Below are 25,079 nucleotides of genomic sequence, written 5' to 3' on the forward strand. Positions count from 1 at the left end.
TACAGGGTTGGAAACAGACCATTGAGGAACTTATAAGATACGTGTCACCCCTTCCCCCATTTGCATAATTACATACTACGCATTTTCGCTACGCTTCTTACTGGTTCATAAGTTACAACAATAATGTACCCATATTGAGTAGCACACAATACTTTATGAAGTACAGGTTCCATTATTCAAGCATATATGTATGGATTGAAATAGCATTCGCTAAAATTTGTTGCACGATGTAGAGCATTCGAAAATATCAGGAACTTCTCTAGTATGTACACGTATTCACCATAGCGAAGTTAGTAAAAGTAAGCAATTCTTATTAGAATATGAAAACTAGACACCACAGGATTTACACTGGCTGATCTTATTTTATCTTGAGAGTATGCGCGCAGCTGCGATGGCTCAATGGTAGAGTACTCACTTTTAGTGCAAGGGGTCACTTGTTAAATTCCAGCTTCCTTCATCACCACCGTCTCCCTTGATCTCGAAGCATAATCGTGAAATATTGAAGTCAATCTTAATTAACGTAACAAATGTCGGAAGGTGATTCCTGAATCGATATATATATATATATATATATATATATATATATATATATATATATATATATATATACATATAAACCGCGTGAGAACAGAAGTTCGAAGAGGTAAATATCGACATACACAGACGCAAATGTACGTTTGTAGGGCACATCACATAAGATCTTCAAAGTGTCCGCCATGGACAGCAATGCATCCATGACAACGCCGGATCATAGATTGGCGAACCCGTACAAAGATAGCTGGGTCATGGCGACTGTTTCAAGTCGTCGACATCGTTGACAAGAGTAGCATACACCACACTTTTCATGTGTCCCCACAGATAAAAATCCAACGGATTCGGGTCCAGAGACCGGGCACTCTAATGCACTCGACTTAAGCCCAACCCAATGTCTTGGAAAGTTGTTGTTCAATCACCTAAGGACATTTACATTGAAGTGTGCGGGAGCTCCATCACGCATGTACCACGTGTTGTGGTGAATCGCTAGGGGAATATTTTCCATTAATTCGGGCAGTGTAATCTGCAGGAATGCCAAATACTGTGCTCCATTCCGCCTTCGGGGTGACATGTATGGGCCGATCAGTTGATTATGGACAATACTACACCATACATTGAGTCCAAATTAATGTTGACAATGAGTGTCAATTGTACCATGGGGATGTGCATCTGCCCACATGTGTTTGTAATGCATGTTGACGATACCATCCCTTCCGAACGTGGCCTCGACAGTGAACAGCACTGATCCCTGAAACAGCATGACGGTAGTGGCCTTTGAATGCATCACTGACAGAATGCTTCATGTGGTTGAAAATCCGTTTGTCAGTCTTTTACCCTTTGCAGGTGGTATAGGTACAAGGTATTTTCATGTAAGGCACGCCACACAATCATGTGACTAACATGTGTTTCACGGCTAAATTCCCTCGTATTCGTATCTGCCTCATTGTTCGAAGTTTCTAACATACGTTCGTACATAGCAGGTGTTCGTACACTACGGGGTCGACCAGCATCTACAGTGACATGTAATACGGTCCCTGTTTCACACACGCGCCGATAAACTGCTGTAAACATCCTGTATGATGGTTAGGAAAACGCTCCTGACAATCTTACTGCTTCACGCCCATTGCCATCTGCCCGACCGTACATGAATAGCGTCGGGCTGTTCGCGGCTTACCATGTTTTAGTCTAGTACTGCCTCTTGCACTATTCAACACTAGCAGCACAATGACCGCACTCCTGTATTGTAATATCTTGAACACAGCACCACCTATGCATGTGAACCAAGTAACTACGTATTGAACACCAGCTTCCCCTCTAGACCGTCATTCCTAAGCTTATTGATTCTTGATATCTATCGCCTTGAACTTTTTCCTCCCACGCACGCTTTCGTCCCTCGTTAAAACTGCGAATATGCCATGTTCATAGGACCAATTTTCTTAATATATATATAGTGCGTCCAACTAGTTTTGAACCCGAAAAAAACGTTATAATTTCCGAACAAATGTACATAAGAAAATGAAATTCACAATACGCGTACCTTGTTTCATGCTAAACACGAGAAAGGGTTGAACAGAAGCGCACACGTCAAAACAGACGATAGGTGGCGACAGGGGAAGTGCTGCTTGGCGTGGTGCGCGTGCGTTAGTGTGACTAGAGTCGCTGCATCGCGAGGATGGTTCTGTATACCATACAGGAACTCGTGTTCATTGTTAAAAAATATTGGATATCGGGATGGTATCAGACCGTTCAACGTGAATTTTGCCGTGAATTTGGATGCCATAAAGGACCATCGAAATCATCAATACATCATTTGGTGAACAAGTTCGAAACAACAGTAACGTTGCTTACGGGACATGGAGGCGCGCGTCCACGGATGTCCGAGGAGACAGTACAGAATGTGCGGCAACGTCTTTTGCAGTCCCCTAAGAAGAGCCTGCGTCGATTATCACAAGAGGTAAGGATGTCAAAGTCAACTGTGCAAAGAACCCCAAAAGAGCCAAGCTGTTTCCATATCGCGTTACAGTCGTCCAGGAGTTGAAGACTACAGATTGGTAAAAGCGCGTGATGTATTGTCATTGGTTGCAAGCTTTGTTGCATGATAATCCAGGAATCCTAGACTATACTTGGTTCATAGATGAAGCTTGGCTCCATCTCTCCGGTTATGTGAACTCGCAGAATACTCGGGTGTGGGCCGCCGAAAATTCGCATGTGTACCATGAGATTCCACTTCATCCCTTGAAGGTGCGAGTTTGGTGTGCAATTTCCCGACAGCGTATCATTGAACCCATCTTCTTTGAAGATACAGTAAACACACAAGTTTACTTACACATCTTCAGTGAATTTGTGAATCAGCTGGACGATCAAGAACTGCGTCGCAGTTATTTGAGGTTATTTCCAACAAGACGGAGCAACATGGCATACTTCCAACGTGGCCATGGCAGAAATTGAGTCCTTAGCACGTTCTGAACCATTTTTGACTTCATGTTGTTTATTACTCACCCTGTATTTTTCTACAGATGTGAGACATACTGGATTTGAAAGGTAATGGAATTGGTATGCAACGTGTGAGAGTGGTGTCTTTGGAAGGCAAGATATAAGTAAAATTTGGGAACCAGTGTTGCCATCCAACTCCCTTACACAATCTTAACTTTCCCTGTATAACCCCCTTTTCAAATACACCACCGCCGCATGTTGCATATCACTGGAAAGGTCATTCCATCATCATTTCAAATCCGCTGTGTTCCACCTCTGCAGATTAAATAAAGGGTGAACAATACGCAACATAAAGACAAAAATGGTTCACAACTTGTAACTCAAACCGTTGAGATTAGGACTCATGTTGATATGAACTTTCTTTCCTTCCTCCAGGGACACACTGTATATAACCAAAGTAACAATATAAGTAAAGAAAAGAAATGAGGGAAAATGTTTTGGCACACATCCCAATAATGTCCACCATCTTGAATTTTACGTAATTGTCTTAAATGAAAACCACAGCATATGATACGTCATTTTAATAGCAAATTTATTCTTGCTGTTATTTTGTTTATTGTTAGTCATTTTTGCTGTACTGCTAATCATTATGTAGTTATGACTGTTTGTATCGTTGCAGGTAACTTACTCACACGGTGACGAGACGAGGCAACAACTGTGGATCAGTTGGCATCACTCAGTAAAAGTCACAACAGAAGCACGTGTAGCTGAAACTTCAACACTTTACAGAACATGATGCAAATCGTCGTCTGGAATGTGGTCAATGGGTCATAGAGAACTACGAAAAAACCTCACACTACGTAATGTTTACTGATGTACTTTTACGTGTTGGGAGAGATTAAACAGAATGTGCGCTACTGGTCGGATAGTAATTTGGATTGGTTTAACGCATGCACAGGTCTTTCCGGCAAGGTGATGATGTGGCGTGTAGGAGGACTCCCGTTGGGGGTCCACTCGTCACTGACTGATGGGATGAATCATAGGCACATATTAGAAAACTGCATCTTCCTTCACTCCTGTCGGAGGATGAGTCATTCCCTACGTTTGGAAAACAATGGCGTCCCACCTCATTACAGTACCTGTGTCCGTGAGTACTTCGATCAGCAGTTACTAATGCATAGACTAATCGACGAGGTGTTGTGGAACTCCCTTTGTTCCCCTGATCTGAACTAGTAGTGTTGGGACCGTATGAAGTACGTAGTATATACGGTGAAAATTAGAGATGTTCAGCATTTCAAGTAATGCATTTTTCAACATTCCAGCCGTTACTTGGCGCAAGGTTTTGCATCAGTAGGAACTGGAAATGCACGTGACAATCGACCGGTACAAGAAAAACATTGAACACACGCTATAACAGTGCGTGGTTCTTGCTATATGACTAATCTCTCTTGTTGGAGACACAGCAAAGAAACAGTCATAACTTCGAAATGGTTAGTGCTAAAGCAAAAATAACAGTGCCATTCAATTTCTATGAAAATGTGCTATTTAAACTATATATAACAATGCTGTTTCCATTTAAGACAACTGTGTAAAATTCGTCATTGTAATGTATTCTCAAAGAGTATCCCCCATTCCTATCTCCTGCCTACATTGTTAATTTGGTTATATTTTGTAGCGTTTACCACTTACTAGAAGGGTGTTTACACACTTTTGGACAATTCTGTATATAGTGTATGCATGGATATTTCAGCGTAATTCTAGAATGCCTGGAGAAATTTTGACCAAAATTGGTACACACAGTACTTACAATGTGGAGTTAAGACCCTCCTAACGCCCCTAAGAGAATGTGAGAAATAAGATGTGTGTAATATAAAATATATATTAGTAAAAAAAATGACATATTACTATCGAATCCATAGTCTGAGATGACTAGTGACCAGGGTGGAAAAAAAATTTTTTTTTAAATCATTTTTGTTGATTTTTTAAAATTTAAATCGATCTTTTTTATTTAAATCAAATCTTTCTTCTCACGTAATACAAGTCACGAACTGAAGATAAAACATTAGGAATTAATATTAAATGTTAATTATGTCATATAAGTGAATGTATTGGGCTTGAATTTTGAATTGATTGCCAGTCGCTAACTTATTTCAATCCCAAATAGAGATGCAAGGGTTTGGAAAAAAAGTTTTTTTTGCGGGGGGGGGGGGGGGGGCTCGGTTTTTTTGCTTCGCTCTTTTGCTTGGGAAATTTTGGACTTTTTTTTTTCAAATTATGCTTTAAATTGATAAAGCAGGTTTTGTTTCGCTTCTTTACAATACAAAAACTCATTTAAGTAGTAGTGGATGCAGATAATACAAAACCTCGAAAATAAACATGAATTTCGAAAACGTATTTCAATTAATTTTAATTCGTAACACATTATTATGAATCCCAAAAAATTAATTCATGTATATAATAAGTTGCAGTTAAGTTTTAACTTTCATATGCATTATAAGCAATATTTTTTGTTGTGAATTAAAAATTACAAAAACAAGGAAAAACTGTTACATGACATATAGAATTTATTGTACTGTGTGTGTGAGTTCAAACAAATAATAGATCGGGAAGATGACAATATATTTACTGAACAAACGCACAAAACAAATTTAAGTTTCGACGCCGTAGTCTTCTCAAAAGTAACGTTCTTCTCTTTGTTCATTACGTACATCAAGTGGCTCAAGTGCTACAACGTTGGCTTCGCATTCTGGAGGTCATGGTTGGATTCCCGCTGCCGACCATCCTGATTGGGGTTTTCCAGTGTTTCCCTCAGTCCTACCAGGCAAATGCCGGGATGGTACCTACTAAAACAGGCCCTGGCCGATACCTTCCCAAATCATTTTCATATTGTTGTTAGATATCCAGTATAAAATAGCCTCAAAGCTGCATCTGGTGATTGTTAAATGAATAAATATCATTCCCTCGTCAATCTGTTATAGCCTATAAGTTTATTGTCTGACTTCCGAGACTTTCATAAACATCCGTACTAGAGTAACAATGAAAAATAATCATTCATTTATTACAATTCAACGTATTACTTTAAAAGACTATAAAAAAATGCAATCTTTGTATAGGACGCTCAAAAATCACCAAATTTGTTAATGTAACTCTTGCTTCCGCCTTTGCTACCCCTACAGAAACTTCTTTGAAATGGAACAGAAATGTTGAAAATGTATTTTCTATTCATTTATTACATACGTAATAATTTGCTACCACCTATCAGGTGCTTCGGACCTGCAAAATCGGTAAAGTCCCAAATTCTGTAATGCACTGACTGTTCCTTAAGCTTGTTTAGAGTCAGGAAAGTACTGAATTTTCTGTTCATGGATTATATGCGTAATACTGTTCATCTGAGCGTTTGGTTTCCAAGGCTCTGGAATATATAACCATCATCACGGTTTACCCAGTCCTGAAGGTTTCCGAATTTTTAACAAGAATTCAACATGTCATTACGGAACTTTCCCTTTCTTTTTTTTTTAAAAAAAAAAGAAAGAAAAAGGAAAGAAAAGAAAAACTACGAAATAGATTTAAGTCAAGCACAACACACATGAGTGAGTGGTTAGCTTTTCCGCTTCTATTGGGAAATTCAGGATTCAGTCCCGCATACGACCAGTCCGACAAAAGTTCTTAATTTCATCTGTAAATGTAGAGATAGTGCGTGTACTGTGTGAGTCCTGGCTGATTTCATTTCTTATGTTTTAAATTGTTGTTATTACTAATTACCAGCAATGACGGATTTGCGAAAGGAGGCTGTCTTTCGGACTGAATCCTGTTCTCCGAAATACGGAATTTCTAAAACAAACGAAATTTTAGTTATGTCTTTACTCATAAACTTCACACTCCCCTCAAATGAAAATCAGGCATTTTTAGAAAAAACTAACCATTAATAAGAAAAAACTCTCCCAAAACACTTTTCTAAATCCGTACTGATTATTTGTATAAAATAGTATTCAAGATTGCATCCGGAAGATTATTGCTACATCATTACACAGCTACAGAATAACAGAAATGTGGAAGTATGCTCTGACGGATATATTGAAAAACATAAGTTTAATTATGTGCTAGAAACTAGAGTACTAAGCTCTTAAGATATGAAACACGAATAACTTAAAATGAAATCAGGAGAAAAAATATCGATAACTCAGAAGTTAAATTAAAGTTATATAGCCTCTAAAGTTGCTCTCAAATACTACGTACTTTATGTTTAATTCATAAAACATGTGCTCCATCCACCACCATGATGGTGAATTCTAGAGAGAAATATGGCATTTAGGTCATGCAATCTTATTTAACTATAGAGCAGGCCTGTCCATGAATTGGCTCCCGGAGCCAAAGCGTGAGCGGGCACGAGCGAAGATAAGAACAGGTGAGCACAGGTGCTGCTAGCTTCGCTTCTTCCACTGCATCCGATAAGTGTTGCCAACCACACATGATGGCAAAAAACCTATGGCCAAGCCTGGCCAGAAATTCGCACGATGATATGTATTGAGCAGACGCAAGCGTGAAATGTGCAGGTGTGCTCTCCCCCTCTCCATTTCGAAAGCAGTGACGCGAAAACACTGCAGGAAATAAAATTGGTACGTTTTTTGGTTGAGGAAGACGCATGATAGAGGTTACAGTTAGCGTTGAAGTAACTAACAAATGAACAAGAAAGAAAGAAAGAAAGAAACTAATATTAAACATGTCATCTTACAGACGTAAAAACGACTGCAAAAATCGGAAACGAATTGTTTCAGACCTTTTTAGCTTGCTTACACAATTCGTGACGTTGTATTACATTAGCACTCGGTCTGTAATTTGTCATTCGCTTCACGTTTGCTAAGTTGTAAACGCCTTTCGTTGCTAGATTGATAGGAGAACGACGGGAGGTTGAAAATAATAATAATAATAATAATAATAATAATAATAATAATAATAATAATAATAATAATAATAATAATACGCATTATTATTATTATTATTATTATTATTATTATTATTATTATTATTATTATTATTATTATTATTATTATTCGGACCAAAGAGGGATGAAAATGGGGATTGGAGGAAATTCATAACTAGGAATTGCATAGTTTATACCGCTCACCTAACATTATTAGGGTTATGAAGTGTAGAAGGCTCAGGTGGGCAGGCCATGTAGCCAGAATGGAAGAAATTAGAAACGCTTTCATATTTTAACTGAAAACCCAATTGGAAGAAGACCACTAGGAAGACCTAGGCGTAGATGGGAAGACAATATTAAGATGGATCTTGCAGAAATAAGAGTACAGAGTAGAAACTGGATCCAGTTGGCTAAGGACATAAGTTAGTGGAAATATTTTGTAAACGCGGCATTGAACCTTCGGGTTCCATAGACCATAGAGTTAGTTAGTTATTATTATCTAAAAGAAATGTTCAAATGTTGTTAAGAGACAATTACACAGAAGAACCGAGTTTCGACCAAACACTAATTTGCCGGAAGGAAATTCCAGTGCAGTCCAGCCTACTTTAAGCGTTATCCGTGCAATCCACGTTTCATGTTCAAGACATTGGGAATAATTGTTCGTATCATTCAGTTGGAACGTTTCCTTTCGAATTTACGCTATTACAGTAGACCTACGCTATTACAGTAGGCCTACAACATTGTGACTTTCAAAATCAGTCAGTAACTATCGAAGAAAGACAAGCGTGTAGCTTCAGTCGTTGAAATGATTTAACATTCTTTTTCACTTTTAACAAGCCACCGGCAAGCAACCAGCCAGGGACAATACATTTTTCCTTATTAAAAAGACACTCCTTGTTAAAAAAAAAAAAAAAAAAAAACTAATTGCAGTCACTAACGGTCACACTTAAAAATGGAAAATCTCTTTGGCTCTCTTAATATTTTGTTTGATTCTTTGCGATCAAAGTAACTTTAAAAGTGGAGTAAGAAATACTATTCTTCCTATTGATAGTGTAATAGTGGCTTCTAATCTCCACAACCAACCCCTTGCTAAGCCTATTCGTACACACATACATGCATAAGCTAATTTTCTGGAGATATACTTAGATAATTACAAACAAGTGCTACAGTTTTTTTTCTTATCAACAGATTATCTCATTTCCTAAAAAGCGAAACAACATAATATAACAAACCCACACTCGGATATAACAAACCCACATCCTTCTTTAACAAAAGGAAAGATAAAAGAAGAAAAGGAACGTATATAGTTTATCATTTGATTGCTGTTACAAGTTTGTATTGTCTATAGTTAACGGTTACCACATTGTAAAAAACACTTTACACTAAATGGCAATCAGTTACCATACATACTTTTTTTTTTTTTTTTTTTGGTAAGCTAGTGATTACCGCCAAGGTTGACAACACTTCCGCTCCTCTAAGGACAAAACACGAAGATCCACGAAGCACGAACAATGGTATTTGCTCGTAGAATGCTCGTGAGCGTTCACGAGGAGAGTTTCCACTATCTGCTCGCCGTGGGCAGGGCTGCTATAGAGTATACTATAAGAAAGCTATTTAGATAGAAAAATCATAAAATTTTTTAAAAAATCAGTTTTCCCCTAAAAAGCCGGCTTTTTATGTGAAAAAAAACACCAATTCAAAAAAGCCGGCTATTTTGCATTTCTAATCCCAAACAATGTTTCTAGGCACTAAGGAAAAAGAACGGCGACGTTTATTAACATACTTTTTTTTTTTCCACAAAAGTTACTCATATTTGGCACGGGCACACTAAAAAAACTAGCTTGCGGCACGAAATATATATAAAATACGCAAATTTCGTCTAAAGCTATAACATCTAAAAAAGATTTAAGTTTCGGAGAGGGAATCGGGCCCCTTTATAAATACGCCCCTATTATCTGAGAACAAACAAACAGACGCGCACACAAAAGAATTTTCGTCTTAAATGTCCATGGTGATTTTCTCGTTGGAATAGTTAACGATTTAAAAATATTATGTTACGAAGATAAGAAAGCAGAATTCCTCCGTTACCCATTCAAAACGGGATTTTCCCTAATCATCCTCTGCATGAAACACTCGTTTTCATACTGTGCTGTACATACTTGAATCTTATTGTATTATGATTATCTTCCATAATTGAAATAACACAACAGAGGCTGGATTTCACTTATTTTCACTTTAAATTAATTTATTTCGGAATTTGATTTAAATCAATCCACCCTGCTAGTGACACACTCCTGATGCCGGTAAAGTCCACCTTCAGTCTTCATTAGCTGCCAGTGGGATGGGAAGAAGCTAAAAATAATCAAAAACGATCGAAATTATTTTGCAATCCATTGTTGTCGGTGTCGCTCTCACTGGCCTGCACCGTGACAGCCGATAGACGGGCGTCAAATCGCAGAGGTTCAATGCAGGACAACAACACCATGTTAGCAGCCACACAATTCAAACCACGCAGTCGCCTGGGGTACAGAAGCCAACAGCCCACGCGAGTGTCCCTTCGAACCGCACAGCACAGGATGCTACAGAGACCGCTATCTACAATTAATAGGACTTTAAAATACCTCAGGAAAGGGATGTAAGGCATTACGTTAAAATTAGTGACTGTATATGAAAGCACATATACTAATGTGTAATCAGCACTCTACCTTTTTACAAATATGAAAGAACTCTATTTTATGCTTGAACGATGAAATCTACAAGTATGAATCCATTCCTAGTGGGACAAAAGTACTTCGACTGGAGCATAAGAATACTTAATTATTTATGTAAGAAAGTTGTGTGAAAGTGAATTTGTTTCTTTGATATATGTTAAAACATTTGAAAATCTGTCATCTATTAGCAACCGCCTGCAGCACCCCAAGCCTGTGTACTAGTAGCTGCTTTCGCTCAAGTTCCTTCCTCACGAAATAACCATCTAATGCGAGCAACTACAACTGAGGTGAAACGTATAATACAATAGAATTTAAAATGTGTACGAGGGAAACAATGATAATAATTTTACTTTTTGACCGTAAAAAAGCATTTCACAATCGTGACAATACTTATTATACTTATGACTTTGCATTCGTGCAACAACCATCATCGTAGGTGCACAGACGAAGTGCTTTTGAACCTACGATGATGACTGTTGCATAACTAGGTAGCACGTAAAATTAATTTGTTACAAAAAGAACAGAAGGAAACGCCTCAAAATAAATAAATAATAATTAGAAACCATTTTAGTACAAATATGTGGAAGTGTGAGTGATGAAAAAAAAAATATGAATGCGCCAATAAATTTTATATACATGTCCTTTTCGACAGCTCGCTGCGCGCATGTGGTGCTTAATACTGTGTTGTAAGCTTTTGCGTCGGGTATTGAAACACGAAATTATTCACTGCAAGTAAATCGTAGTTTTATAAAATTAAATGACACAAAAGAGAAGTAAGAAGAATACTCTCAATAACCAACAAGTCCACTCCTCAAGTTAACATTCGACTAAAACAATGTGCATTAGTTTATATTCAAATTGGCAACGTGCGGAATGTTTACCATTGCACAGCGAGAGAAATGAGCCACTATAATTGGCTGAACGTGCTGTTGCCATAGAAACAGTTCTTATTGCCTGATTGTTAAGACCCCCTGCATGAAGGAAAAAACAGGAAAGCAATTGTCAGAAAGGACAAGTCGTATCAAATGGATTGTATATTATACTTCTACAATTTCTTGAGTTGACAACGTGTCAATCTATATGTTTGAAAAGCTTGCCAGAAAAAGAGTTCACTTGCAACAGCATGTGCTAACAGAGGGAGCCGTGATATGAAATAAGTTGAAAAAGTCCGTCTTAAACTGTACTTTTTTTCCAAAATTAATTCTTCCTCAAAATATTCTGGATAAATTTACAGCCACTGTACTTGTTTGTACTAGGGATGGGCAAAACAAGTTTTTATAAAAACCGGAAATCGGTTTCTAGAAACACCGAAATCCGAAAAACCGACATTTCGGTTTTCTCCGAAACTAGTTTAGCTGAACACTTTTGGAAAACAGAAAACTATTTCTGTGGAAACAGAATCGGTTTTCGAACAACGAAACACAATACTGGTCAGAAAAAGAACCAATTTTGAAGAAAGAGAAAAGAAAAGAAAGAAAAAAAAAACGAATATTGATCACCACAGTAACTTACGTTCACTATTTCAGTTAACTTACGTTCTTAACTCTACAACATCCTGTGAATTCTAATTCTTTCACCATTAACTTTTACATAGCTAACTATTTCATAAAGTTTCCGGAACGGAAATTCTCTTCAGACTGGGAGGAGCCTGTATAAACAAAGGTTTGGCGTCTAGTAGACAACACTAAATTACGCACAATAATTAACTCTTCTTACTCGGAAGATTTTCAACTACTTGGTTCAGTATATTCTTTGGTACGCAACAGTTCTTGCAAACGTGTGGTGTTTCTTTCAGTTCAACCCTTTATGGCAGCCTTTCTCAAACTATTTTGAAACTGGGTACCACATCTATTACAATGCGCTGCAGACAACCGTACTCTCGTCACATTGTGAAGCAAACCTTATCACTTTCTTTAATTTTCTGAGAATACTTCAGTATGCTTGTACTTTACATATAGCTAAATTGAAATCCTCTAAACTAGATTGATATTAATAGAAGATACACCTTTTTAAAAAATAATTAAACGCTATCACGAATACATTTATATAAGCTTTCAGAATTTGTATAATCTTTAACATATTATATTGGATAATCTGTACCTATTTGAGATTTTGGTATAGTATACTAAGTAACGATATATACACAACTTCAGTACCAGTATGTAATACGCAATTCGCGTTTTGATATTTTTTTACCTTTTTGGTTGATGCTCAATCTAAAAAGAGTACAAAAGCTTACCTCGAGGACCACAGATTGACAAATTCTACTTTATGCGATAATTCAATAGACAAAGAGCCCTCGGACGCAGGACAGTAGCAGACCCAAAAATGTAGGGGGGACCCAATCCAACCTTATTATAGTTCATTTGCAAGCCAATCGTGAAAATTTTAGGAGGGTCGGCCCCCCTATACCCCACTGGATACGGGCCTGCTCGGACGATGCAGGTTATGTTTAAGTATACCAGAGTTTGGAACAAAAGTAAGTAAAACTGATAGTAATAAAGAAACCATTGGAGTTGAGAGATGAACATTAAATAATAATTGAGAAAATGAAGTTTGAATACACATGATATCTCCTAAATACTAGCCAAGTCCTATTCCACCGTATATTTAGAAATTAAAATTAATTCACTAATTAACACCAGGGTTTGAAAAACCACGTTTTTTAAAATAAAAGCCCAACCCACCTGGGCCCATGTGTTTTTTCTCGAAATATTCCAATGTCTTTGGGGTAAAAGTGTTAAAATGCGATTTATATTTCAAGATTATCATTGTCACAACTTGCAACAATTTTCTATTCACTGCTGTTTTGAAAAAAAATGGCCGCCATTTTGAAACTTTACGTTGGATCGCCGCCAAAATATATACAGCTAATTTAGAGTGTCTCGTGCTTTTATTCTAAAAATTTCAACTTAAAAGACCGAAAATTGCGCTTTGTAGCGTGGATACCCACTATTTTGAAGAAAGAAAAAAAAAAAAAAGCCACCATTTAGAAATTATAAGTTGGTATATTGCCATAATTTATACTAGAAATTTAGTGTGTCTCGTGCTTGTACCCTGAAAATTTAGACTTAAAAGATCGAAGTTGGTACCCTGTAGTATGTGAGGTACAAGCAGACGAACGAACAAATATAGATCGAATCATCCCAGAAGCGTCAGGGACATTTGCCAAATATGAACACCAAATATATTAATTTAACAGCGTAAAATAAATGGTTTCATTCCTGGAAGTTCACTTTAAGGATCAATTCAATTACGGGAAATTCCCGCGCATATGTTGCAAGATGTTTCTTTCCAGAAAATTAAGAACAATTAACAAAGATATAATTCATATTTTATAAAGTAAATGTTTCAAAATGTCTTAAATGAAATTAAATATCTTCCAGCGTAAAATAATAAGTTTTATTGTTGAATATTCAGTTCAAATGATATATGCGTTCAATACAGGGAATTTCCCGAGCTCTTCCTTCGCGACTTTTTTCCCCTCGAAAATGCAGCTTATTTTACTGTACATAGAAACTTTCACTAATACGGAAGTTTGAATTCAGCACTTGAAATAGTAAGCGTTATGTAGTTTTCGGAACTCTGAGCATTAAACTTTTTAAATTTGACAAGAATTTTTACGCTATTGCTGGTGTTGATTCTAAAGAATGCTTATTTGAGAAAGTACCAACAAATAACTGAACTAAACTGTTGTTATTAGAAAACTAAATTTTACTGAGGAATACTTGCGTTACTATCAAAGGTAAGAAATAATACTAACAGTTTTACTAATGCACTACGTATTTAGTACCGACACATAGGGCTTTAAACTCGTCAAACGTATGAGGGATAACATAACTCGGCGTAGCCGAGCACACTATTTACGGAAAGTATTTTCTAAAACATAAAATTGATTTTTTTTTCCAAATAGGCTATAAGCATAATCCATACATTAATTTGTTATATAATTATCTGAAGCTAAGATAAAGTTTTTTTTTTTCCATTTATACAGTGCATTTAGAACTTTATAAATGTCTTATTGTAACAGCCCGACCGGGCCAGCCAAACTGTAATAGCCTGACTGGATCAGACAAACAGCAGCGTGCTCCTGGCTGAAGAGCACGTCTGAACAGACTATAACTTTATGGAAATTTATAAAATTAAAACTGAATACGTTCCGCCGAATTACGATGTACCCATGACAAAGTCACTCTCTCTACGAAAGAAGTTTTGCACAACGGACATTTTATTGCAATAAACAAAATAAGACCAGATTCCGGCTGGCTACGTGTCAAAGAAAAGAAACTAACTAAATACTCACTACCGATGAGTCATGAAGCACGTGTTAAACCAGAGTATATATATTCTTAACTTCAGATCAATTGGGATTAAAATTATTCTGAATGATATCAAACTCTGGGCATAGGGCGTTACTATTTTATTTAAAGCTTTTATAAATCACCAAAATGTCTTTCTACATAGCCATAAGTAGAGTGACTAGGAGCAAAAAGAATTACCAGCTTTCATTTCAGTTAGGCATATAACATTAATCACACACTTTTAGATACCTTCAGAAAAAAATGAACTAGTAGAGTCATTTCACGCTAATTCGTAATGGCTTCTCTTTTCTTCTAGGTGATAAGGTTGGAAGAAGTGTTCAAAAATTCCAAAAGTAAATTTGCAACAGTCCCAAAACGAATCTTGAATTTCCAGATCAGCTCAATAGCTAGCTCAGGTTGATCTTAACTCACCTTTCAGTTCCCATATAGAACCACTGCGTTCTTTACTTTATCATTCACTTTCATGTGAGAAAACAATCCGATTTCCACTTAAGGATCAATATATATATATATATATATATATATATATATATATATAGAGAGAGAGAGAGAGAGAGAGAGAGAGAGAGATTTGTGTATACTATGCTTTCCTCTGATTTCAATCAGAACACTATCACATGCTAATGCTTATATTAATCTTTAGGTCTTAGTGTCAAAAGTTACAACAGAGAATTATAGCATAACCGTTATTAAATAAATATCAGGAGACACACTGGTGGCATACATTGAGAATAAGGGAGCAGCTTACATACAGAGAAAAACATTAACAGACATGGACGATTTATAAAGGGAGCGGTTATTATTATTATTATTATTTACCTAACTACAAGAACAAGACTCCCTTTTATATATATCTATCTATCTATATATATATATATATATATAACACCATCAACAACCATTTCATAACACGACGAAAAAACAGGCTACATAACCATGTTTAACAACTCTTATCATTGTAGCGCAAGGATTGCAGTCTGGACCAGTAAATCTGGACCCACATATACTGAACTATCGTCCCATTAACTTCTTCACATTTGCTCCATATTCTCTCTCAGACGCATTATTCTTATGCCACGCCAATAACCTTTCCAAATGACATGCAGTAAAGGCTCGTATAACCATAAAAAGACTACCGACACTGATATCACAGGATTCTGGAGGAAGCACAGAGTAAGTCTAAGCAACCATACTAATATTGTAATCGAGCTATATTTTTAACTGGACTGATAAATACAAGCTAAGAAAAATATAAAGTATAAGGTAAAGGAAAGACAAGGACACCAATAAAACTACCTGAACATTACTACAGTAGATAAGTGAACCTTCTGATTGTTAGGAATACATACAGTTTCGTGTACCGGTAAACACTGTACATATGTTACAACAACGGAAGTGAGCTGAGCTACTCTTGGTTAAGATTACAATTGTGATAAGTTTTCCTAACTGAAACAATAAAAAATTAATTTTTAATACTTGGGACATGACGCAAAGTTAGTAATAGTATTGGCGAGGAGACGGGCGGAAGCAAGACGCACAACCTACTGTTACATGCTCTGCACCGAGGCCGTGATTTTAGTTACAACTCATAGTGATAATACCAGGCTGCCCCTTTGCAAAGAGAATGAAAACACGACTCGTTTCCCTTATAACAAAATTTTCAAACGGATAGGCCTAAACGTGCATCAGATATCTCAGAGGTTGAAAAATAAAATCACTAATAAGTTGAGAACATTATCGGTGAAGGCTAGCTACCAACACTACTTAGCTCCATTCTTTCTTCATTCATTCATTTAGACCAGCGTTTCCCAACCGGTGTGCCGCGGCACACTGGTGTGCCGTGAATGGGCCGCTGGTGTGCCGCGAGAAAATCGAAAGAAATTATTAATTCTATAGGAACAAAATTGCAAGACATAGGGGAACATGTATATGAACCTCTACTATAAATCTACAATTTTAAGTTTCATACTGTGTTACTTTTCTGTACATGTTTAATGTTGGAAAGCGTATTTATCATTGTCATGACCATTATTGCTTTTTTATTGTTGCAGACTTTTGTAACTTGAAATTTTAACATATCATTCAATAAATTCAACAAAGCAAACATGCATACAAATTACCTAAATTTGTGTTTTAAAAGTATAGGAGATTTGTTTATTTGTTCGTTATTTAGTGATCATCCCTTTTAGTTAAAGGTTAAGTCCAGTTTTCGAAAGAGAAAGTGGATTTTTAAAAACCCGAGTCCTACATTTCATTGCTATTATTTTCCATTTTAAAATTAGAATGAAAAATAAGCATAATGATTTACCACGGGGGAAAATCAGTGATCGAGCTTTCTTCTCTGTAAGAAGGAGATCAGTAATCACATTAAAATACCACGGTTTTTAATATTTACAAATAATAAAAGTAATTATATATATATATATATATATATATATATATATAATATGGGTGTGCCGCGAGAATTCCAAGTTACACCTGTAGTGTGCCGCAAGTTGAGAAAGGTTGGGAAACGCTGATTTAGACGAAACCAATATCCTGTCAAAAACACGTAGTTCCACTCTCCTTCAAACTGCTTAGTACGATTGGGAAGCAGCCTTTATCATAGTTAGCTTTCTAACTTACTGGATAGCCACGGAGCTGGGCTCTTCGGCATACCAAACAGAATGGGTTTTAAATTTTGAAAGCTATAAACACCATAATCGTTGGCCACTAGTTTAACAGGGTGTCTACTGGAATACCAGAAAGTAAATTCATGACTTTTTCATGACTTTTCATGACCTTTTTGTTCAAATTTTCATGACCATGGCGATAAAAAATTACCATTAGTAATAATAAACCCCTACCATCAGTGGTGCATCGGTTAAGATGAAGATCACATTATGTTCTTATTTGTCTAATGTGAATCTTAAAGAAAGAATCTAAAATTCTCCCGCCTTGTGCCCGAGCACAGAATAGCACTTACCTAAATACGGGCCAGCTCTTACCAGTGAATCAATCTATACTGTATTTGAAGTTTTAATTCTGAGTATAATCTAGCAGAAATTTTAATTCTGAGTAATCTAGCAGAAGTTTTAATTCTGAGTACATCTAGCAGAAATTTGTCTGAAATTGAGCACTCAGAGAACTGCCCAAAGACGACAAATTATAAAAGAAATTCGTTCAAAAAAAATCATCAAATTTAAAATCTGCAAACTCAAGCGAATAATATTATTTGCATAAGTTTAAAGGTCCAAAAATACACAATTTACATTTCTTAGAAGTAAAGAAATAGCAGATCAGAAAGTTGGACAGTAAAAAGTTGTTACTATATTACAGAGACTAGAAGATGAAATGGGGAGCAGCTAGGAAGACAATAAAGTACCAGTTACCCAGCACTAACTGGTGGGGGAAATTCTCACAATTACTGACCTGATACAACTGTTTCAGTACATGCAGTATGAGGTATAAAAGTATGAAGTATAAAAATATACTCTGAGATTTCAGATTTTCATGACCAGTTGGGTAAATAAAGGACTTTTTCATGGCTTTCATGACCATTAAGCAAAATATATGACTTTTTCATGACTTTCATGACCAGTAGACACCCTGTTTAATTAGATAAATATCAATCCTGGATCCTTCCTGATTCCAAGCTCCGCTGGTTACAGAGTAGTATTTTCCGACATTAGATCACTTAGTCGTCATGTTGGTTTTTCAATGCACCCTTTGTCTTCCTTTTTCCTTTTCGGAACTAACGAACTCGTCTTCCCGAAACATTAAGAAAGAAACATAAAAGAGAATTTAAAGCACATTATTTATAAATATATAGTATCAATTTTACGAAATAATATCAACAATAAAGAAAATTGTTTATTATTTTGAAAAAAAAAAAAAAAAGACTCATGTTTACGAGCTTCGCCAAAGACTTTTCAAGAGTATTAAGATAGCTTGGGCTTCGCTACAAGAAGCTCATTCCTATCCACCAATTGTATGACTAGCAACTACAATAATTAAGAAGAAACGTTACAATACTCAAATATATATGACAATGTAAAACAGAAAGAACTAAATATATCTATTATAATATAATTATAAGGAATTAAAAGATAAGATCTACACGGTTTATTCTATAATACCAAGTTAGAAAAAAATATTGAAGGGAGTGAAAACAAACGAAGAGTGACTTGAGCTCGTCTCATTATGTTGAATATTCTTGTATACCTTAGCGTGAAAGCATATAATTCGCCCGAGGAAAGTCCAAAATCTGATAAAAATCACTTTCAATGTGATCACCTTAGTTGTACCAATAATACATTAACAAAAAGCTCAAAAACCCAGGTGGGTTTTTTGAGGTGGGTCCAACCCGAAAAAATCCGGTGGGATTTTCGGGCTGGGCCCACTTGGGCAAACTCATGATTAACACCCAAGTCTTTTGCAAATTTACACTGGGCGACGTATCACTCATTTCATAATGTAATATCTACCACAAATAAGGGCAAAAAAAGCAACGAGGATCACGTAATTAAACACTAATTTATTTTACATTCTCTATTCTACATACACTGTACTTTAAAAATACTCACTAGAGGGTGTTCCAACTTGGTAATGAAGTCGACAAAAGTACATAAACTAAGTAACTGACAAAGTAAGTATACAATGAAATTTCCATGGATTTAAAACTCAGTAACATTTACTAAGGCTTCGAATACCATAACATCCATCGCCTAACTTTCTGTTCAATTCGCCCGTTCCCGTTCGCTACCACTATAAACCTCCTCACACTTCCCAACAGAAACATATTTTATCTTTAAAAGCATACCTACGGTAACGAATATCAGAATCATTCAGTGCTCCCCCCCCCCCAAAAAAAAAATATGGCCACGAACTTAATTTACAGTACTCCCCCAAAAATGTTATTGGTTACCTTTACAATCCTAGCTCCAGGTGGTATACCCACTCAGGAACGAAAAATTACACTACTATTAATGTTATGAAAATGAACCAAAACTTCCCTCCCTAACCTTAAGATAACCCGTTCCTACCCCTATTCTACTCTACTATAACTTTTAAAGCGGCCCTACTTATCGATACGCAGCTGGAGCGTGTATTCTAAAATTTACTCAAAGTTATTTAAGGCAATTAACTTCACTTAGGCTATAACAAGGAAATTATAAGTCGGGAAAAGTATAAAACATCGTAACGTTTGGGTCTATCTTGAATAAAAAAGAAAGAAAAAAAACTTTACAATGACTGCTTCGGTTGATATCCTTACACACGCAAAATTGCATTCTATTAATTTTACAAAACGGTCCCAACATCCTATGCTAACCGGAATCAACTTAATCCTACCGTATCTTACTCTATTCGGATTGCAGTTAGTATCTCCCCCAAATACATCGACAGCTCTGGAGTCAGCACTGTGACTTATAATGAACCTTTGTAAACGACTTACCCACCATTGCTAATGCGCCTGCTCTCTACGGACGCACTCCCTCGCTGAAGCTCGGGCTCTCCTGCCCTGACTCGGTTAGATAGCATTCGTGCCTTTTTGTGGCCACCTAGTACAAACTGGTTCGTGTTTTATGCATATAGTTTTTATGATATATGTCCACACTGTCATAGTTACAAATAACAAACCGTTATCACTACGAAGTGATTTGGGGAAGAAACTATATAATACCCCCGGAGTTATTCTATTAGCTATATCATTTTAAGGCAGTCCTACTTATCGATGCGCAGCTTGAGCCCATTATAGGGAAGGTTTTAGATTACTGGTCTCCCAATATAGATTACTAGCTATGTTGGTTCTTTTCTGTACCAAAGTTTAATATTAAATTCACATAGTATTGCCAAGGGAGCGCCAGCGAGTGAAGGCGGGTTAGACACCCGCAGGGCACACTGTTTTCTGCTTTTACTACAGCTCAAGAGAAGGGAGAACAGCAATCTAGAACCTTGCCTGCATTATAAAGTTTACCACTCCGAAGAACATATATAGTCATGATTATTAACGGATCCATAATATAAGTAATAGCAGTAGTAGTAGTACTAAGAACGGGTTAGAAGCCCAGCAGGGGTTCGATGGGTTGTCCTTAACATAAAATGGGCATGCTGCTGAATCATCGAACCTTCCGATTCCTGAAAATAGTATCCACTTCCACACATCTACTCTCGTATTAAATTTAATTTTACTGCGAAACTTACACACCTAAACATGACATAAGAACTCCAAATAATCACTTCTTACCTCATTTCTCCGGCAAGGTATTAGAACACAGGTCCCCCTTCCCATTCAACTATAATAAAGACAAACAACGTGTCCTGCGGGGCTTTAAGTCGCTATCGCTCGCTCGGCAATGGCTTGTGTATAGCCCGCTCCCCCCAGTTCTTTGTCACCGGAACTGAAAGTCACTACTACTACTACTACTACTACTACTGCTTCTGCTACTGCTGCTACTACTACTACTGCTGCTGCTGCTACTGCTACTACTACTACTACTACTACTACTACTACTACTACTACATATATCGAGAACAGAACCCAACCAACCCCTGCGGGGCTTCTAACCCGTTCCTACTACTACTACTACTAGTACAGCTACTAAACTACTACTACTACTACTACTACTTATACTAAAACCTTCTTACCACAAGATTTACATCTTAAATCTTTATAACATGCGATTCCGATTCATTATGAACTAATATGAATCGTTAGAATCACTATGATTCGTTAAAAATCACTGGGGGAGCGGGCTATACTCAATCCCTCGGCAATACTATGTGAATTAAATATTAAACTTTAGTATACAAAGGAACCACCTAGCTACTAACCTATATAGGGGGATCTGTATCCTAGAACCTTCCCCATTTCTACTGTAAATTTTGCTAATTCTTTAAAAAAAAAATAAATAAATAAACGGAAGGGCAACTCTAAACTTAACTCTTGTTGGTCCACGTTAGGTTATATTAAATTAGATCAGGTTAGGTTAGGTTAGGTTAACTTTGTATTGGCCTCCCCAGTTCCAAAACTATCCTTAATATTTAATTTTTTAAAAAAATAAAAAAAAAACTACTTAATTTCTGTTTTGCAGTGTAAATACTTAAAATGCTGCTCTACTTAACAGATACAAAGAATCGAAAATACCAATTTTACATTCGAAATCAAATTCTAGTACGCAAAGAACGAATTAATTTGCTATTTTGAATAAAATGCTGATATCACAAATATCCCTACCAAACCATAAATACTCTCAACATGATATGACAGCTTATGCTAATCAAAACATCTGTTTTGTACATAAATTTCACGGCATGAAAGTAGTTTCACATCACTGACAACACTTGTTCTCGAAAACAATCTGAGTAAACCATAAAATATATTACAAAAATTGATCTTTCCCTTAAATCAAGTAAATTTAAACATCTTACCGGCTAGATATTCTTAATGTCTGCTTTACGAATTCATTAATTACTGCTAAGTATAGGACACACTACCATGCAATACTGCCTGAAAATATTCAACCATCAATACATAACATTACGAACACCGTCTCTGCATGCCTCATGCATTACAGAAACCGGTTGTGTGGCTACCTTTCATTGGCTCACGTAAGTGACAGTCGCGCACTGTTGCCAAAAGTTAATAGTGTGAACTATATCGTAAAATGTATTTTATAAAAATCGTACAAGAGTGGATTAATGTTAGGAAATTCTGCTTTCCGAAACTAAACCTCTTTTATAGATAGGAACAATATTATTCTGCCAAACAACGTAACTGAAATTATTGAAGCAGACGACACAACTCATATGCGTGTTTCTAAATTGTTGCCAGGTTCATCAATATAATCCAAATGCATAAAAGTCCTCTTTACCCTATTGTCTTCCTGACATCTCTGGATTTAAGAATTATTTACAAATTCTAGTTAAATAGAAAGGACATAAAGAAGATATTAATTTTGCGAGTTTTGTTTAACTAGCATGCATTCTCAGTGCCAACTATGAGCATTAAATCCAGAATCACGGGAAGTACTTCATTTTAAAGTTGAATTTCCATTTACAACATCGAGGCTATGCGTGACGTGGACCTAGTGTGAGATCCGAACCACATGCCCGGGTCTACTGTGACGAAGTAGTCTTGTACTAATCGTTCTTGACTTATTTAGGAATACATGTAAATCTTACTGACAATACCCTTAATGGGGAGCTTACACTTGGTCGATTTAGTCGCACGACTAAATCGACTCGCTGCATTTGCCACTAAATCGAAGCAACTAGGCCGAATCAGATCGATGGATGTGTTCAATTATTTCAATCACAGAAAATATAACGTCTTTCAATTCAGTTGCCAGTCGATTAGTTGCCTTCGATCAGCAAGCGATTAAGTTGAAGTCCCGTTTACACGGTCGATTAAGTTGAAAGTGACGTCAATTCAACTGAATCGAACGCAAATCGACTAAGTGTAAACGCCCCATAACATTAATTCAAAATATTTGGATATTATTAAACAATGCCCGTTGAGATTATTGTTGCGCTCACGTAAAGCGAGACAGGTTTAGGTGATTGGTTATATTCTATCGTGTACTCCAGTAACGAAACTCACCTACGCTCTAGCTTATACAATAACTTCACAAAAAGTGTTTTACAATCCTAACGTAAAACCGGATTTAAATCTGATAAGGTCCTAATGCTATTGAAGTCAATAGAACCCTTTATATACAGAAATGAGCAAACAAATGATAGGGAGTACGCTAGCAGAAGGGGGTTCCTTGATGGGCGCCGATTTCTCTGTAAATTTGGGGGGAGCCATTCAGATGCAAAAGATATACATACATACATACATACATACATATATATATATATGAGGATTTAAAGACAAGTTGCATTCAAATTATGCCAAATATTGTATACTCATAAATACAACAGGAGGCCCACATGAGCTTTGTGGGGCCCGGGCCCCCTTTGCCCTTGGGTTCCATTACTTACAACATAAGATTCTACACGACACACATTATTGTTGCGATATTTTTTACCTTATATATTGGAAATATACACTCAGTTCTGTTTACCTTTAATTTTTGGGGACTCCAAGAGAGTAAGCCCCTAAGCTACAGCTTGTTTAGCTTATACGTAAATCCGGCACTGTGTAAAACACATCCGGTACTGGATTTATGATTATGTAATAGCAAACTTTTTTTCGCTGTGATTTGTTCAGTGATCCAGCCAGTAACCTCATTTCAGATTTCCTCCCGGGGGATGGGGAGTTTGTCTATCGATATAAAAAGTTTCCATTTATTTATCAGTATAATAATATACAATGTATCAAAAAGCATGTGTCTCTCAAACTCAGGGGGCAATAATTGTCCCTGAATTCTCCTGCATCCAGTGGAGAAGATATGTTAATAAACCAAGTATTAAAACATTTTAATGTTTACATATAAAGGAAAAAATAGAGTTATAATAAAAAAAAAAAAATACATGAGGTATGTTTTCCCCGCTAGTATGAAGCGGTAACAATTCAGAATGTGCTATGTTATTGTCTTTTGTGCAATTGAGGATCCGCCACAACGTTGGGAAATAATAAATAATCAAGCTAATACCTTTAGCTTAATTAGGATCAGGACCGGATTTAGGAAATATTGCGCCCGGGGCAAAGACGTTTTTCTGGCGCCCCATTCCTTCCAAGTCTAAACAGCATGGGCCTTATACAGACATATCGTCGCATGAGAACCAGAGGAACGTAACTCCAAAAATGCTATTTTCGTTTTCTTCATGAAAGCCCCACTTGGTGTAATAACCATAGTTTTCCTTGTCGATCATCTGTTGTAATGTAGCTCAATTACTATCTTATTAAAAACACATCTTTCGAGGAAAATAATATTTATTGTCCTCTCGCCTGTAAACTTACGAAAATGGAGTTACGTTCCTCTGGTTCTCATGAGCCAATATGTTTCCTGCAGTAGTCAGGCCTTTAATATGAGGCTAATCATACGTCAGAACGACTCTGCATAATATCTCTTGTGTTAGGGACTGAAAAAGAAAATTTAGGTCGAAATATACTTTTAAAAAATTAGATCATTTATCATCTTTCTCCCTTTTATAACTTCTACTGAAATTTGTGTCCACATACAAGCTTAAAACCAATTACAAGCATATCCAAAAGTTACGAAGTGAGAAGTA

At 36.5% G+C, this 25,079-nt stretch overlaps 1 protein-coding gene across 4 annotated transcripts in view; it reads right to left on the minus strand.

Moving 5' to 3' along the window:
• Positions 1 to 22,667, minus strand: part of Grp170 (hypoxia up-regulated Grp170 co-chaperone protein) — a 181,522-nt gene extending 158,855 nt beyond the window's left edge. Inside the window, exon 1 of one of the 4 annotated variants that reach the window (XM_081772184.1) lies at positions 22,497 to 22,667. In XM_081772184.1, the coding sequence (XP_081628310.1) occupies positions 22,497 to 22,503 (7 nt within the window). In that variant the 5' untranslated portion in view covers positions 22,504 to 22,667. The other 3 variants (XM_081772182.1, XM_081772185.1, XM_081772183.1) reach the window with 3 other exon arrangements.
• Between the last annotated feature and the right edge of the window lie 2,412 nt (positions 22,668 to 25,079).

This window comes from Thermobia domestica, chromosome 9 (genome assembly GCF_964235325.1).
Source record: "Thermobia domestica chromosome 9, izTheDome1.hap1.1, whole genome shotgun sequence".
In the NCBI taxonomy this organism is placed as follows: domain Eukaryota; kingdom Metazoa; phylum Arthropoda; class Insecta; order Zygentoma; family Lepismatidae; genus Thermobia; species Thermobia domestica.